Genomic DNA, 13,441 nt, shown 5'->3' on the forward strand with positions numbered 1-13,441 from the left:
GGTACTCTGCTTTCGGAGAGCAGACCTCCCATAGGGAAGTCAGGAGCTTACAGCAGCTGGCTTTTACAGCATCCAAGAATAATAAGGGACCAGGACAAAAGTTTACTGGGATGTTCAGGATGCTTGGAATCGTACCAAACCCATGTAAACATGCATAAGGAAAGAGAACAGTCAGTCATATTTTGTAAATAAATAAAAAAGATACATTGTTTGTTTGTGCAAAGCCTGCTGGGGGAAATAATTGTCACCGCAATCACAGTGCATTTACCTGGACCCGGTTTCCCAAAAGCATCTTAAGGCCAAGTTCATCGTTTGAACCATAGGATCCTACTGTAGTCACATCCCTGTAGTTCTCTATAAACTCTAGACAACAAGATGTTTTTGGGAAACTGCCTCCTGGTCTGGTAGAAGTCTGGAATATAACTTTTCTTTCCTCTACTACAAATGCACTTCATGACTAAAAGTATGTGGACACCTGCTCGTCGAACATCTCATTCCAAAATCATGGGCATCAATATGTTGGACGATTAGGCCTGGCTCGCAGTCGGTGTTCCAATTCATCCCAAAGGTGTTCAATGGAATTGAGGTCAGGGCTCTGTGGAGGCCAGTCAAGTTCTTCCACATTGATCTCGACAAACCATTTCTGTATGGACCTTGCTTTGTGCACAGGGACATTGGCATGCTGAAACAGAAAAGGGCCTTCCCCAAACTATTGCCACAAAGTTGGAAGCACAGAATTGTCTCTAACATCATACTATGCTGTAGCGTTAAGATTTCCCTTCCCTAGAACTAAGGGGACTAGCCCGAACCATGATAAACAGCTCCAGACCATATTTCCTCCTCCCACCAAACTTCACAGTTGGCACTATGCATTGGCATCTGCCAAACCCAGATTTGTCCGTCCCAGATGGTGAAGCGTGATTAATCACTCCAGAGAAAGTGTTTTCACTGCGCCAAAGTCCAATGGAGGCGAGCTTTACGCCACTCCAGCCGACGCTTGGCATTGCGCATGATGATCTTAGGCTTGTGTGCAGGTGATCGGCCATGGAAACCAATTTCATGAAGCTCTCGATAAACAGTTATTGTTCTCGCATTGCAGTTTGAAACTTCATAGTGTGTTGCAACCAAGGACAGACGATTTTACGCACTACGCGCCTCAGCACTTTCCAGTGCCGTTCTGTGAGCTTGTGTGACCTACCACTTCACGGTTGAGTTTTTGTGGCTCCTAGACGTTTCCACTTCACAATAACAGCACTTGCAGATGACCGGGGCAGCTCAAGCAGGGCAGAAACTTGACGAACTGACTTGTTGGAAAGGTGGCATCCTATGAAGTCACTGAGTTCTTCAGTAAGGGCATTCTACTGTCAATGTTTTTCTATGGAGATTGCAGTGTGCTTGATTTTATACACCTGTCAGCAATGGGTGTGGCTGAAATAGCAGAATCCACTAATTTGAAGGGATGTCCATATACTGTAGTGTAGAGATGTCCAGCTACTGAAACTCAGGTAATAACTAGGGCTATGACAATACCAGTATAGCGATATTTTTTCAGTGGCAAACATGAAAACACAAAGCAGACCAAACTCTTTGGTCATTTAAAAACCTGCCGTAAATAAAATATTATGTGCTATAGCTTGGAAATAAATAAATGTGACTCTGGTTGACAACATAATGATGTTTGTTTCCAACATTAGGGTTGTTTTCCTAAAGAAGTTTAACCCACTTCATTTTTTCACTTCATTTTTTATTAACAAGTATCGCAATACTGGTATTGTCCCTGGCCCTAGTCATAACAAGTTTAAACCAAGTTTAAACCGGGGGAAAGAAAACCGATTGTGAGATAAAATCTTCACCAATATACCCCACAGCATGGTGGGTTCTTCATGTAGGCCTACTATGGGTCAAAATCAGCGTGAAATATGGACAAATCCCTGGTTTCATCTGAGATGCAAAATGCATGGTAATCACACACAGGCTTGGGTCAGTACAGGCAAACAGAATCAAGCAAGAGTGAAACATCCACAAGTGTACCAGCAGGTGGACATTCTGTGCACACCTTAAAAGATTTCTAGAAATGTCATTCAAATATGTACACTACATTAACAAACTAAAACAGGAACAGAAGATCAATAACTTATACACATTAAGGAAAAGAGTGGAAGAGAGCCTCTAGCGTACAGTGCATGATGAAGATAGTCGTTGTCTCCCCCTCCCTCACCCTCCATCCCCTCTCCTCCCCTGTGCTGCGGCACTGCCCTCCTAAGTGTAGCCCAGATTCTCCATTTCGCTGCGGTAGCGCTGCTCCGACACCTTGCTCTTGTGCTGTTTGCTCTCCAGGTGAAGGCGGAAGTCGGCCTCCTCGCTGGCCCCAGAATTGCACATGGAGCAGTAGAACTGGCCACTGGGCGTCACACACATGGCCAGGTCCCTGGGGATCCTCTGCCTGGGCCGGGGGTTGTAGTAGGGGCCTGGGACACACACCAAGACATACACACCATCAGAGGAGTGAGCTCATTAAAGGAGTGAGCTCCTCATTAAAATGATGGAGAGTGAGTGAAGATTGGAGTATCAGAAGGATGCCAGGTGCTACAGGGGATGGAAGGCTGGCTGTGCATAAATAGGAGAAGCTTTCCACTGCCATGGTCATATGAATGTTACAAGAAGAAATACAAATGTGTCCCTCAGAGTACCACAGTATGAGTCATAATACCCATAAAATCTAGCGGTCAAACAAGGAAATGGTTCCAATCGTTTTCCACCATTCATTTTTCTCATTTTAGACACACTTATAATAAGGGCTGTGTTTTGTGTAGGCTTACCCTGGCGTGACATTTTGATAACCGTGTAAATCTCTCTAGGACAAGGTGACTTTTATCAATATTTGCCTGTATTTACCCCCCCCAAAATGAAATTATAATTAGCTGCTAAGATGGCTATCATAAAGAACTACAAATGCCATGATGATGTGGACGAGAATGCCGAATCGAGGCAAAGGTAAGAATCTCTGGATTAACTATCGAAATGTTAGTTAAATGTAGTAATGAATAAATAGGCTACATTTCTTTAATGGACAATTCTGTGAACTGTCTTGTGCAAGTTTTAAATTGACACAATACCTGTTAGCAAAGTATTCAGCTGGAGATGACGTGCAGGAGCTTGCAGGGATTTGTAGTTTTGCATGTCTAATTTGATGCTAATTAGCCATTTCGAATCTGAGAGTAAACAGCCAAATATACTGATAAAAGTCACCTTGTCCGAGAGAGATTTACATGGTTATCAAAACATCATGCCAGGTTAAGCCTACAGAAAACACATTCCTTATTTGAAGTGTTTCTAAAATCCCCAATTGGAAAAATGAATGGTGGAAGAAAAAAAATTGAACTTATTCCCTGTTTGACCACTAGGTTTTTGGGGTATTATGACACCTCCACTGTGGTGCTCTCTTAGGAGAAGGGATGTATGTTGGATAGAGAATAAATGCTCTGCTGTATCTGCGTGTATGTCTGGAGGGAACCGTCACAGGCCTTTGCAGAGTAACTCCGATAGACAAACTACATTTTCTCTCTGAGAGAGTTTTAAACAACTCTATTTCTGGAATTGTCCATAAAGGACATTTAAATCAGCAATGTCTCTGAGCCCTGAGGGGAGGCAAGGGAAGGGAGGAGAGGGGGTGCAGTTGTGTCCTATGATTCATCCAGAGGGAGCAGGCCATGGTGGAAGGTATGTGGAGTGGGGGATCGGAAGAGGATACTGGGCTGGACAATAGACAGTGAGGGGTCTGTCTAATGGACTCTCGCCACCTGAGCAGGCTGTGTGACGTCTGTGGGGCAGCAGAGCTGACGTGGGTTGCTGTATCGGTTTACATATCCAAAGCCCTGGTGCCGGGCTTGTGCTTAGTGAGTTCACAATGACTGACCAGCCTCAGCCAACCCCTTAACTTTCTTACAGAGCATTTCCCCTTCAAAAGGTGGTGATGAGAGGCGGCTGTTCACTGCTGCTACGACCATGGAGAAGAAAACAATAGCCTCCACCAGCTGTCAAAAGCTTCATTGGAATCAATAATTAGGAAATGGGCAACCACCTCTGCTCTACAAACATACAGTAAAGTATACATTCTCAAGACTAGGAATATCCCTGAATCATCTGATCTTTATGAGCCGTTCTGGCTCGGTCAAGCCTTACTTACTTTACTTACATCTGATCTTTACAACAAAATTGTAGATTTACAACAAGTTTTCCCCTGTAAAGTAATTTGCTGTTTGGTCAAACTTTATTACCGGTATGTCTTTGTTTCAGTGTGCTGTACCTGGCACGGCAATAGGCACCTGTGGGGTCCTACGGTTCTTGATAAACCTGTACTCGCTCCCCTCTTTCCTCGGACGCCTCTGGACACACTCAGTCGACTCTCTGAAAAATTGATGGATCACTGAGAGCAAAGTCTCCCATATTTAGTTTATAAATCAAACGGCCAACCTAACAATAATAGTTACTATGATGGACAGAATAATGGAATGCATATCACATGCTATGGCATTTTCTCTTTAAACGGAAACATTAAAACATACAGTTGAAGTCAGAAGTTTACATACACTTAGGTTGGAGCCATTAAAACTTGTTTTTCAACCACTCCACAAATGTCTTGTTAACAAAGTATAGTTTTGGCAAGTCAGTTAGGACATCTACTTTGTGCATGACACAAGTAATTTTTCAAAAAATTGTTTACAGACAGATTATTTCACTGTATCACAATTCCAGTGGGTCAGAAGTGTGCATACACTAAGTTGACTGTGCCTTTAAACAGCTTGGAAAATTCCAGAAAATTATGTCATGGGTTTAGAAGCTTCTGATAGGCTAATTGACATAATTTGAGCCAATTGGAGGTTTACCTATGGATGTATGTCAAAGCCTACCTTCAAACTCAGTGTCTCTTTGCTTGACATCATGGGAAAATCAAAAGAAATCAGCTAAGACCTCAGAAAAAAATTTGTAGACCTTCACAGGTCTGGTTCATCCTTGGGAGCAACTTCCAAACGCCTGAAGGTACCACGTTCATCTGTACAAACAATAGCACGCAAGTATAAACACCATGGGACCACGCAGTCTTCATACTGCTCAGGAAGGAGATGCGTTCTGTCTCCTAGAGATGAATGTGCTTCAATGCAAATCAATTCCAGAACAACAGCAAAGGACCTTGTGAAGATGCTGGAGGAAACAGGTACAAAAGTATCTATATCCACAATAAAACAAGTCCTATATCGACATAACCTGAAAGGCCGCTCAGCAAGGAAGAAGCCACTGCTACAAAACCGACATAAAAAAGCCAGACTTCGGTTTGCAATTGCATATAGGGACAAAGATCGTACTTTTTGGAGAAATGTCCTCTTGTCTGATGAAGCAAAAATAGAACTGTTAGGCCATAATGACCATTGTTATGTTTGGAGGAAAAGGGTGATGCTTGCAAGCCGAAGAACACCATCCCAACTGTGAAGCACGGGGGTGTCAGAATCATGTTGTGGGGGTGCTTTGCTGCAGGAGGGACTGGTGCACTTCACATAATGGATGGCGTCATGAGGAAGGAAAATTATGTGGATATATTGAAGCAACATCTCAAGACGTCCGTCAGGAAGTTAAAGCTTGGTTGCAAATAGATCTTTCAAATGGACAATGACCCCAAGCATACTTCCAAAGTTGTGGCAAAATGGTTTAAGGACAACAAAGTCAAGGTATTGGAGTGGCCATCACAAAGCCCTGACCTCAATCTCATAGAAAATGTGTAGGCAGATCTGAAAAAGCGTGTGCGAGCAAGGAGGCCTACAAACCTGACTCAGTTACACCAGCTCTGTCAGGAGGAATGGGCCAACATTCACCCAAAATATTCTCTCTACTATTATTCTGACATTTCACATTCTGAAATTAAAGTGGTGATCCTAAATGACTTAAGACAGGGAATTTTTACAAGGATTAAACGTCAGGAATTGTGAAAAACTGAGTTTAAATGTAGTTGGCTAAGGTGTACGTAAACTTCCGACTTCAACTGTATCTTGATTAAATTTCATATAGCAGGGCTGAAGGGGCAGGATTTCTATGTTTAAGTATGGTTTTATTAGCCATGCGCATGTTGCATCTGTTGTTTGTCTTCCTGCTGTTGGGTGGGGAACCAGTATTGACACCACAGACTCACAGGATGCTACTGCTTTGCTGGGCCTCAGCCAGCCGCAGTCTCTTGGCATGGTTCTTGCCCTGGTAGTGCGCCTGAGCCACGGCAGGGGAGCTGAACGAGGCATCACACAGCTTGCAGTAGTCGTTCTCCGTGGCTAAGATCACCCTGCTGGCACCCATGAATGACACCGGCTGAACAAAGAAAGAAAGAGTGAGTTTTTAAAAAAGGGCTCTTCTTTTCACCAGCCTAAATGATAATCCTGCCAGTTCAAAGCTACATACAGTATCAAAAGAGTTAAAACATACAGTGCTGACAGTTTTCTACAAACCATCATGTTGTTTCTTATGAGCCGATTCTATTTGATTGCAGTTCTCCAGATCAACAACAGAGATCCAAACCGTGAATGTGCTGAAAATTCACAGAACTTGGACTTGTTCATACAGTATTATAGTTTCCTGAACAATAACACATTCATTGTGTGCCAACGCCAAGCTTTACCTGTTTGGGAGTTGCACTGTCAGTTGGTGGAGTCATGAGGAGCTGCTGGGAAAGTGGCTCTATTACCTCCGGAATCCTGATGGCAGGTGGCTGCTGGCTGCCTGCATAGAAATTTCTCAGCTTCTTACTGTGGTTTTTTCCCTGGAAAAGAGACAACGGATGATTCAATCCCACAGCTCAGTCCACTCATTGCACTGTCATCACCATAGCGTCATATTGCGAATTATGAGCATCATCACCATCATCAGTGAGCACAACTGTTAGGGTTTACATTTTCCACTTACATTCATGAGGGGATATAAGTTTTGGCTGATATGCCAAATAAACAAACATTGACATTTCACGTTAGACACAATGTAGTTGAAGTCGGAAGTTTACATACACCTTAGCCAAATACATTTAAACTGTTTTTCACAATTCCTGACATTTAATCCTTGTAAAAATTCCCTGTCTTAGGTCAGTTAGGTTTACCACTTTATTTTAAGAATGTGAAATGTCAGAATAATAGTAGAGAGAATGATTTATTTCAGCTTTTGTTTCTTTCATCACATTCCCAGTGGGTCAGAAGTTTACATACACTCAATTAGTATTTAGTAGCATTGCCTTTATTTGTTAACTTGGGTCAAACATTTTTGGGGTAGCCTTCCAACAGCTTCCCATAATAAGTTGGGTGAATTCTGGCCCATTCCTCCTGACAGAGCTTGTGTAACTGAGTCAGGTTTGTAGGCCTCCTTGCTTGCACAAACTTTTTCAGATCTGCCTACACATTTTCTATGGAATTGAGGTCAGGGCTTTGTGATGGCCACTCCAATACCTTGACTTTGTTGTCCTTAAGCCATTTTGCCACAACTTTGGAAGTATGCTTGGGGTCATTGTCCATTTGAAAGATCCATTTGCAACCAAGCTTTAACTTCCTGACGGACGTCTTGAGATGTTGCTTCAATATATCCACATAATTTTCCTTCCTCATGACGCCATCCATTATGTGAAGTGCACCAGTCCCTCCTGCAGCAAAGCACCCCCACAACATGATTCTGACACCCCCGTGCTTCACAGTTGGGATGGTGTTCTTCGGCTTGCAAGCATCACCCTTTTTCCTCCAAACATAATGATGGTCATTCTGGCAAAACAGTTATATTTTTGTTTCATCAGACCAGAGGACATTTCTCCAACAAGTACGATCTTGGTCCCCATGTGCAGTTGCAAACTGAAGTCTGGCTTTTTTTGGTGGTTTTGTAGCAGTGGCTTCTTCCTTGCTGAGTGACCTTTCAGGTTATATTGATTTTGGACTAGTTTTTACTGTGGATATAGACTTTTGCACCTATTTCCTCCAGCATCTTCACAAGGTCCTTTGCTGTTGTTCTGGGATTGATTTGCACTTTGCTCACCGAAGTACATTCATCTCTAGGAGACAGAACGCGTCTCCTTCCTGAGCGGTATGACGGCTGCATGGTCCACTGGTGTTTATACTTGCGTACTATTGTTTGTACAGATGAACATGGTACCTTCAGGCTTTTGGAAATTGCTCCCAAGGATGAACCAGACTTGTGGAGGTCTACAATTTTTTTCTGGGGTCTTGGCTGATTTCTTTTGACTTTCCCATGATGTCAAGCAAAGAGGCACTGAGTTTGAAGGTAAGCCTTGAAATACATCCACAGGTACACCTCCAATTGACTCAAATGATGATCAGAAGCTTCTAAAGCCATAACATAATTTATGGTAATTTTCCAAGCTGTTTAAAGTCACAGTCAATTTAGTGTATGTATACTTCTGACCCACTGGAATTGTGGTATAGTGAATTATTAGTGAAATAATATGTCTGTAAACAATTGTTGGAAAAATTACTTGTGTCATGCACAAAGTAGATGTCCTAACCGACTTGCCAAAACGATTGTTTGTTAATAAGAAATTTGTGGAGTGGTTGAAAAACTAGTTTTAATGAATCCAACCTAAGTATATGTAAACTTCTGACTTCAACTGTATGTGTTGGGGTAGGCCTACAAGTAAACTACCGCATATAGACAGAGACAGCCTGCTGGTGGATGAGATTACGGTACAAGCTACATGTCCAGTACACCAGCTCACCTGGTAGTGGGCCTGTGCCTGCTGAGCAGAGTTGAGGGTGACGTTGCACAGTTTGCAGTACAGAGGCTTACACAGCTCCTCCAAGGTAGCGTCCTGGTCTGTGGCCCCGATCTGAGCATCTTTCTCCTGGGGCCTGCTGTTGAGGGTCGCCTGGGCAGTGGGAGGTGGGACAGGGCAGGGGGGCCCCTGCACCAGCTGGAGGTGAGTGGGAGGTTTGGCAGACAGAGGACTGGAGAGGGGGAAACGGTGGGGATCCGGGGTCATTACTACTGGTGGAAGGGGTCCGAGGGTCTGTGGAGGGGGTCCAAGGGTCTGTGGAGGGGGCCCGAGGGTCTGTGGAGGGGGTCCGAGGGTCTGTGGAGGGGGTCCGAGGGTCTGTGGAGGGGGTCCGAGGGTCTGTGGAGGGGGTCCAAGGGTATGTGTAGGAGGCATTGGCTGGAACAGTGGCTGCTGCTGGCCAAATAGGCTCAGTGAAGGCTTCAGCATAGACTCTGGTCCTGAGGGCCAATGCAATGATTGCAAAGCATTAGAATCAATCATATACTTTAAAATGTAGGATAGGCATGTAATGGTTATATAACATTTGGAGGATGCAATAACTATAGTAATCAACTGTGTTCATTTCTCCCTGGGGAAACAGACACTAACAAATAAAACAATAGTGCGTTTCACAGCTCTGCTCCTTGCGACAATAAGTTCCTCAAGCATTTCTTGATATGCCGCTGATTCAAACAGACCATTGCCTACTTGACCGGGTACATTTCAGGCACTCATGTGTGGCCAAATTTTTTCTGCATATAAGGGTGGGGGTTGGGTCAGCAGCTGCGCTCATGTCTGATGTTTCCACTGTATCAACTCCGATTGGAGACCCAACAACAGTGATTCATAGACCTAAAATAACAGTGTAGGATGTTTTGGATTCCAGCAGCCATGCAGTGACACCAAGTGAATGGCATGCTTAAAATGGAACTTTCCGATAACAACAAACCAAAGGATGCGCCGGCAATTGTAGGTCTTCAACGTGTACATCAATGTTATTCTGATAAATGTCATAATGTAGCCTTAACACCGAATAATACTTCAATATGAGTGTGAATATAAGAATTCAAGAAAATTGCTCACTTTCTAAATATTTTTTCTGGGTATTGCAATGAAGAAGAAAAAACCCACTAATCTGCTTAGCCTTAAAACGCAGTATGCTGTATAACTGCTATTATTTCCCCTTGCGGAGTAATGAGGAGACAAACCTGAATCACATGTTCACTGGAGAATATAGCCTAATCCCAAAAATAGTCCCAGGAACCTACATTGTCATAGCCCAAGGTCAGAGTCGAAGTCCTCTTTTCTCATCTTGGGTACATAACACTCCTCCTGAGGCTTAACCCTGGGATTTCACATAAAATGTAAGTCCTGGGGATATTAATGAGTAGTCATTGGCCATGTATCAAGGGGGATGGGCTTGGGTCTCTCAGTTGGAGAAAAGTATTTTAAGGAAAGGTCTTCTTGGGTCTTAAAGTGGAGGGTTCTAATTCTTTCATTTGGTATGTGTGCAGAAGAAAGAAAGAACCAAAAACCTTCAAAGGTTGAATAGCCCTTCACAAACGTATAGTTATTTCATGCCTTTTACACTGTGTTCCTCTGCCACATCAATTATGGAGCGAAGAGTATATGCCTCATGCACTGGAATGATGTGCATGACTAGTCTTTGAAGGGAGAAAGCTTGAAGGGAACTCATAAAGACTTCCTGTTGAATTCTTATGTTCAATGCCTTGCAGGGACACACGATGGAGACTTGGTTTTAGCATTGAAATCTGTTGAAAAACCCTGAGATTTATGGTATTTTACTAACACTCAGTCATGCAGATAAAACAGATGAATTGAGGCTTAAATATTTACCCATTAGTTAGCCTAGTTAGAAATGGCAACAAAGCAGTTAGGCTATTGACAGCTAGCCATCTGAAAGGACTCATTATTGCCAGTTCAAGAGAGGGATGGTTGATAATTAGACTATACGCAGAGTTCCCCAATAGGAGGCCCACAGGCCAAATTTATTTTATTTTGCCTGCCAAGCTTTCTGGGAAAATATATATATACTGTACATACTTGTTCTTGGACATAAAAGACTGTAAGATCACCAGGAAATGAGCTCAAAGTGATTTAATTTAGGGAATCTGTTCCCAAGTATTCATACACATAAATAGAGAGGCATATGGGCTGAATGCAATTGGGGACTCTGGTAACAGGCAAAAATGAGGGTGTATCAATAAACAACGCTAAATTATCAATCTATCAATATATATTTTTACCAATAAAGCTACAGCAAATCAGGGTAAAGCACACAATGAGGCTGCTTATCAAACATTTATAACATCACCAAGGATGTAAACCTACCAGACTCAGATCTGTCAACCTATTTCAGTGGACAATGCCATTGTATCTCATTACAACAGACAGAGTATGCAATCTATAACTGGTTTAATTACTTAAGACAACATTGCTGGATAACAAGGTTAACTCAAGTCCAAACCCAAGCTGTTATTCATCATAATTATTATCAGCATCATCAACTCCATCATCAAGTTCGCTGACGACATGACAGTAGTAGGCCTGATTACCAACAATGATGAGACGGCCTACAGAGAGGAGGTAGGGCCTCTGACGGTGTGGTGCCAGGTAAACAACCTCTCCACCAATATAAGCAAAACAAAATAGCTGATTGTGGACTTCAGGAGGAACCCGGCTGGGCACACCCCTATCCTCATCAACAGGGCGGTCATCCGCGTCAATTTTCTCGGTGTACACATCTCAGAGGAGCTGAAATGGTCAAACCACACAGACACTGTGGTAAAGAAGGCACAAAAGTGACTCTTCAACTTCAGGAGGCTGAAGAAATTTGGTCTGTCCCAGAGGGCCCACACAGTGTTCTACAGGAGCACCATCGAGAGCATACGGTCAGGCTGCATCACAGCCTGGTATGGCAACTCCACCGCCGTTGACTGCAAGGCTCTACAGAGAATTGTACGCTCAGCCAAACGCACCATTGGGTGCACACTGCCTGCCCTCCAGGACACCTACAACACCAAGTGTCACAGGAAGGCCAAGAAGATCATCAAGGACCTCAGCCACCCGAGCCAGGGCCTGTTCTCCCCGCTTTCATCACTCCCCACTTCCCAAACAGACATTCACCCTGCCCTAACCCCCAATGGACATTTATCATTGTTACAGTTGTAAATATGTATACATTATTATATTATTGTTTCATTTATGACCTGCACTGTTGGAGCTCGGAGCTTAAGAATCCCACTGTACCCTGCAATTACATCTGTGACCATGTGCATTTGATTAATAAACTAAATCTAATCATCATCATCATCATGAGAATAATGTACACACAGCATGTTGTGTCAATGAGCTTGTGCTATGACAAGAGTTGACAGAATTCCATTTCAAGATTTGGGAACAGAGACAGTCAATAAAGACCATGCTCATCCCTCTAAACAAGCAGACCATAATGTACACCCACTGATCTGACCATTATCACTTTAGTTGATTTTTACATGAAACACATGTCCACCGCATCACACCTTCACTGGAAGAAGCACAGAGGGTGCTGTGGATATAACAAATCAACTAACTTAGGTTCGCATATCTTTGGAGTTGAATTGATCAGAAACCTAATATACCTCTAGTTTCAGATGTCATTTCAACATGGCTGTTCTTGGTCGAATCTCTTCAAATCAACGAGTAGGCTCTACCTCAACTAAATGTATTTATATCTGTATAGCCTACTACAATCTATAATACCAAGATGCCGGTTGGATAAACCCCCTTCAATCAGCACTGGTTGTTGCACTGTAGCTGAGGCTGCAAATATGCATCCATCAATTCGCAGTGTCACGGTCGCTGACAGCAATGAATGAGACCCTTTTCTTACCTGGTAATCGGGAAAAATAATAGCTGGTATCCCCATAGTTCAAAGGCTGCGAATTTCTGTAATAATCGGCACTCTGATAATAAGCATCTCTATTGTTGACATGTAACGCCATCATTGCATACTGGCCAACTTCGAACCAGCTGAGAATCCAGCAGCCTACCTTGCTTTCACCAGAGAAGAGGAGGGGTGAGTTGTCAGTGTCACGAGCAGAGAGGTGTGGGGGATATACACTTTGCGAAAAAATAAATGGCTACATTTTAGTAGACTAAAGCCTATCATAATCAAACCCCCAGACAATAGTAACAACGTATGTAAAACATTTAGGAAAAGGTGGGTCTTTGAAAAACATGTTTGTGAGTGTATTCTTCTCTTGTTGGTACAGTCCATGTACTGCATTCAAGCTATGCGACTCTCGGAAATCCACGGTCAAGCTATCCGCGTCCGAATTGGTATGCGCCACTACACTACATTTACCGATCTGATATCACACAAAAGTCATTGGATCTGGAGGATATATTTGAATGACGTTTTGGTGTCATTGGAATGCCATTACTGACAATGCTTTATACTCAGTATAACGGTAGTATGGGCCTTGGTCTTCAATAATCTACAAAGATTGTCAACTCGACTAGTCTAGCCTATTTGATGTGTCCATTTCGCCATTCATGGAGTAGCAGGCGCACAGATTCAGTCGCGGCTATCTTGATCATTCAATTCCGAGAGTCGGGTAGCTTGACCGCATGGTTTATTGCAATGGCTCATCT

General features: G+C 43.1%; 1 protein-coding gene across 4 annotated transcripts; it reads right to left on the reverse strand.

The window, feature by feature from the left end:
* Positions 1–1,336: 1,336 nt before the first annotated feature.
* Positions 1,337–13,242, reverse strand: LOC110524467 (zinc finger matrin-type protein 3). Of its 4 annotated transcripts, none has more exons than XM_036978273.1 (6): positions 12,838–13,242; positions 8,744–9,240; positions 6,659–6,799; positions 6,182–6,351; positions 4,307–4,407; positions 1,337–2,468 (listed from the first exon to the last, which is right to left on the reverse strand). In XM_036978273.1, exons 2-6 carry the CDS (start codon positions 9,227–9,229, stop codon positions 2,260–2,262), a joined length of 1,107 nt encoding a protein of 368 aa, XP_036834168.1. In that variant the 5' UTR covers positions 9,230–9,240; positions 12,838–13,242; the 3' UTR covers positions 1,337–2,259. The 4 variants fall into 4 exon arrangements, with proteins under 4 accessions (XP_036834168.1, XP_036834167.1, XP_036834169.1 ...); XM_036978272.1 differs by lacking the exon at positions 12,838–13,242 and adding an exon at positions 12,678–12,826; XM_036978274.1 differs by lacking the exon at positions 12,838–13,242 and adding an exon at positions 12,678–12,826 and having other exon boundaries at positions 2,275–2,468; positions 4,326–4,407.
* Positions 13,243–13,441: the final 199 nt, after the last annotated feature.

Source organism: Oncorhynchus mykiss, chromosome 5 (genome assembly GCF_013265735.2).
Source record: "Oncorhynchus mykiss isolate Arlee chromosome 5, USDA_OmykA_1.1, whole genome shotgun sequence".
Lineage (NCBI taxonomy): Eukaryota > Metazoa > Chordata > Actinopteri > Salmoniformes > Salmonidae > Oncorhynchus > Oncorhynchus mykiss.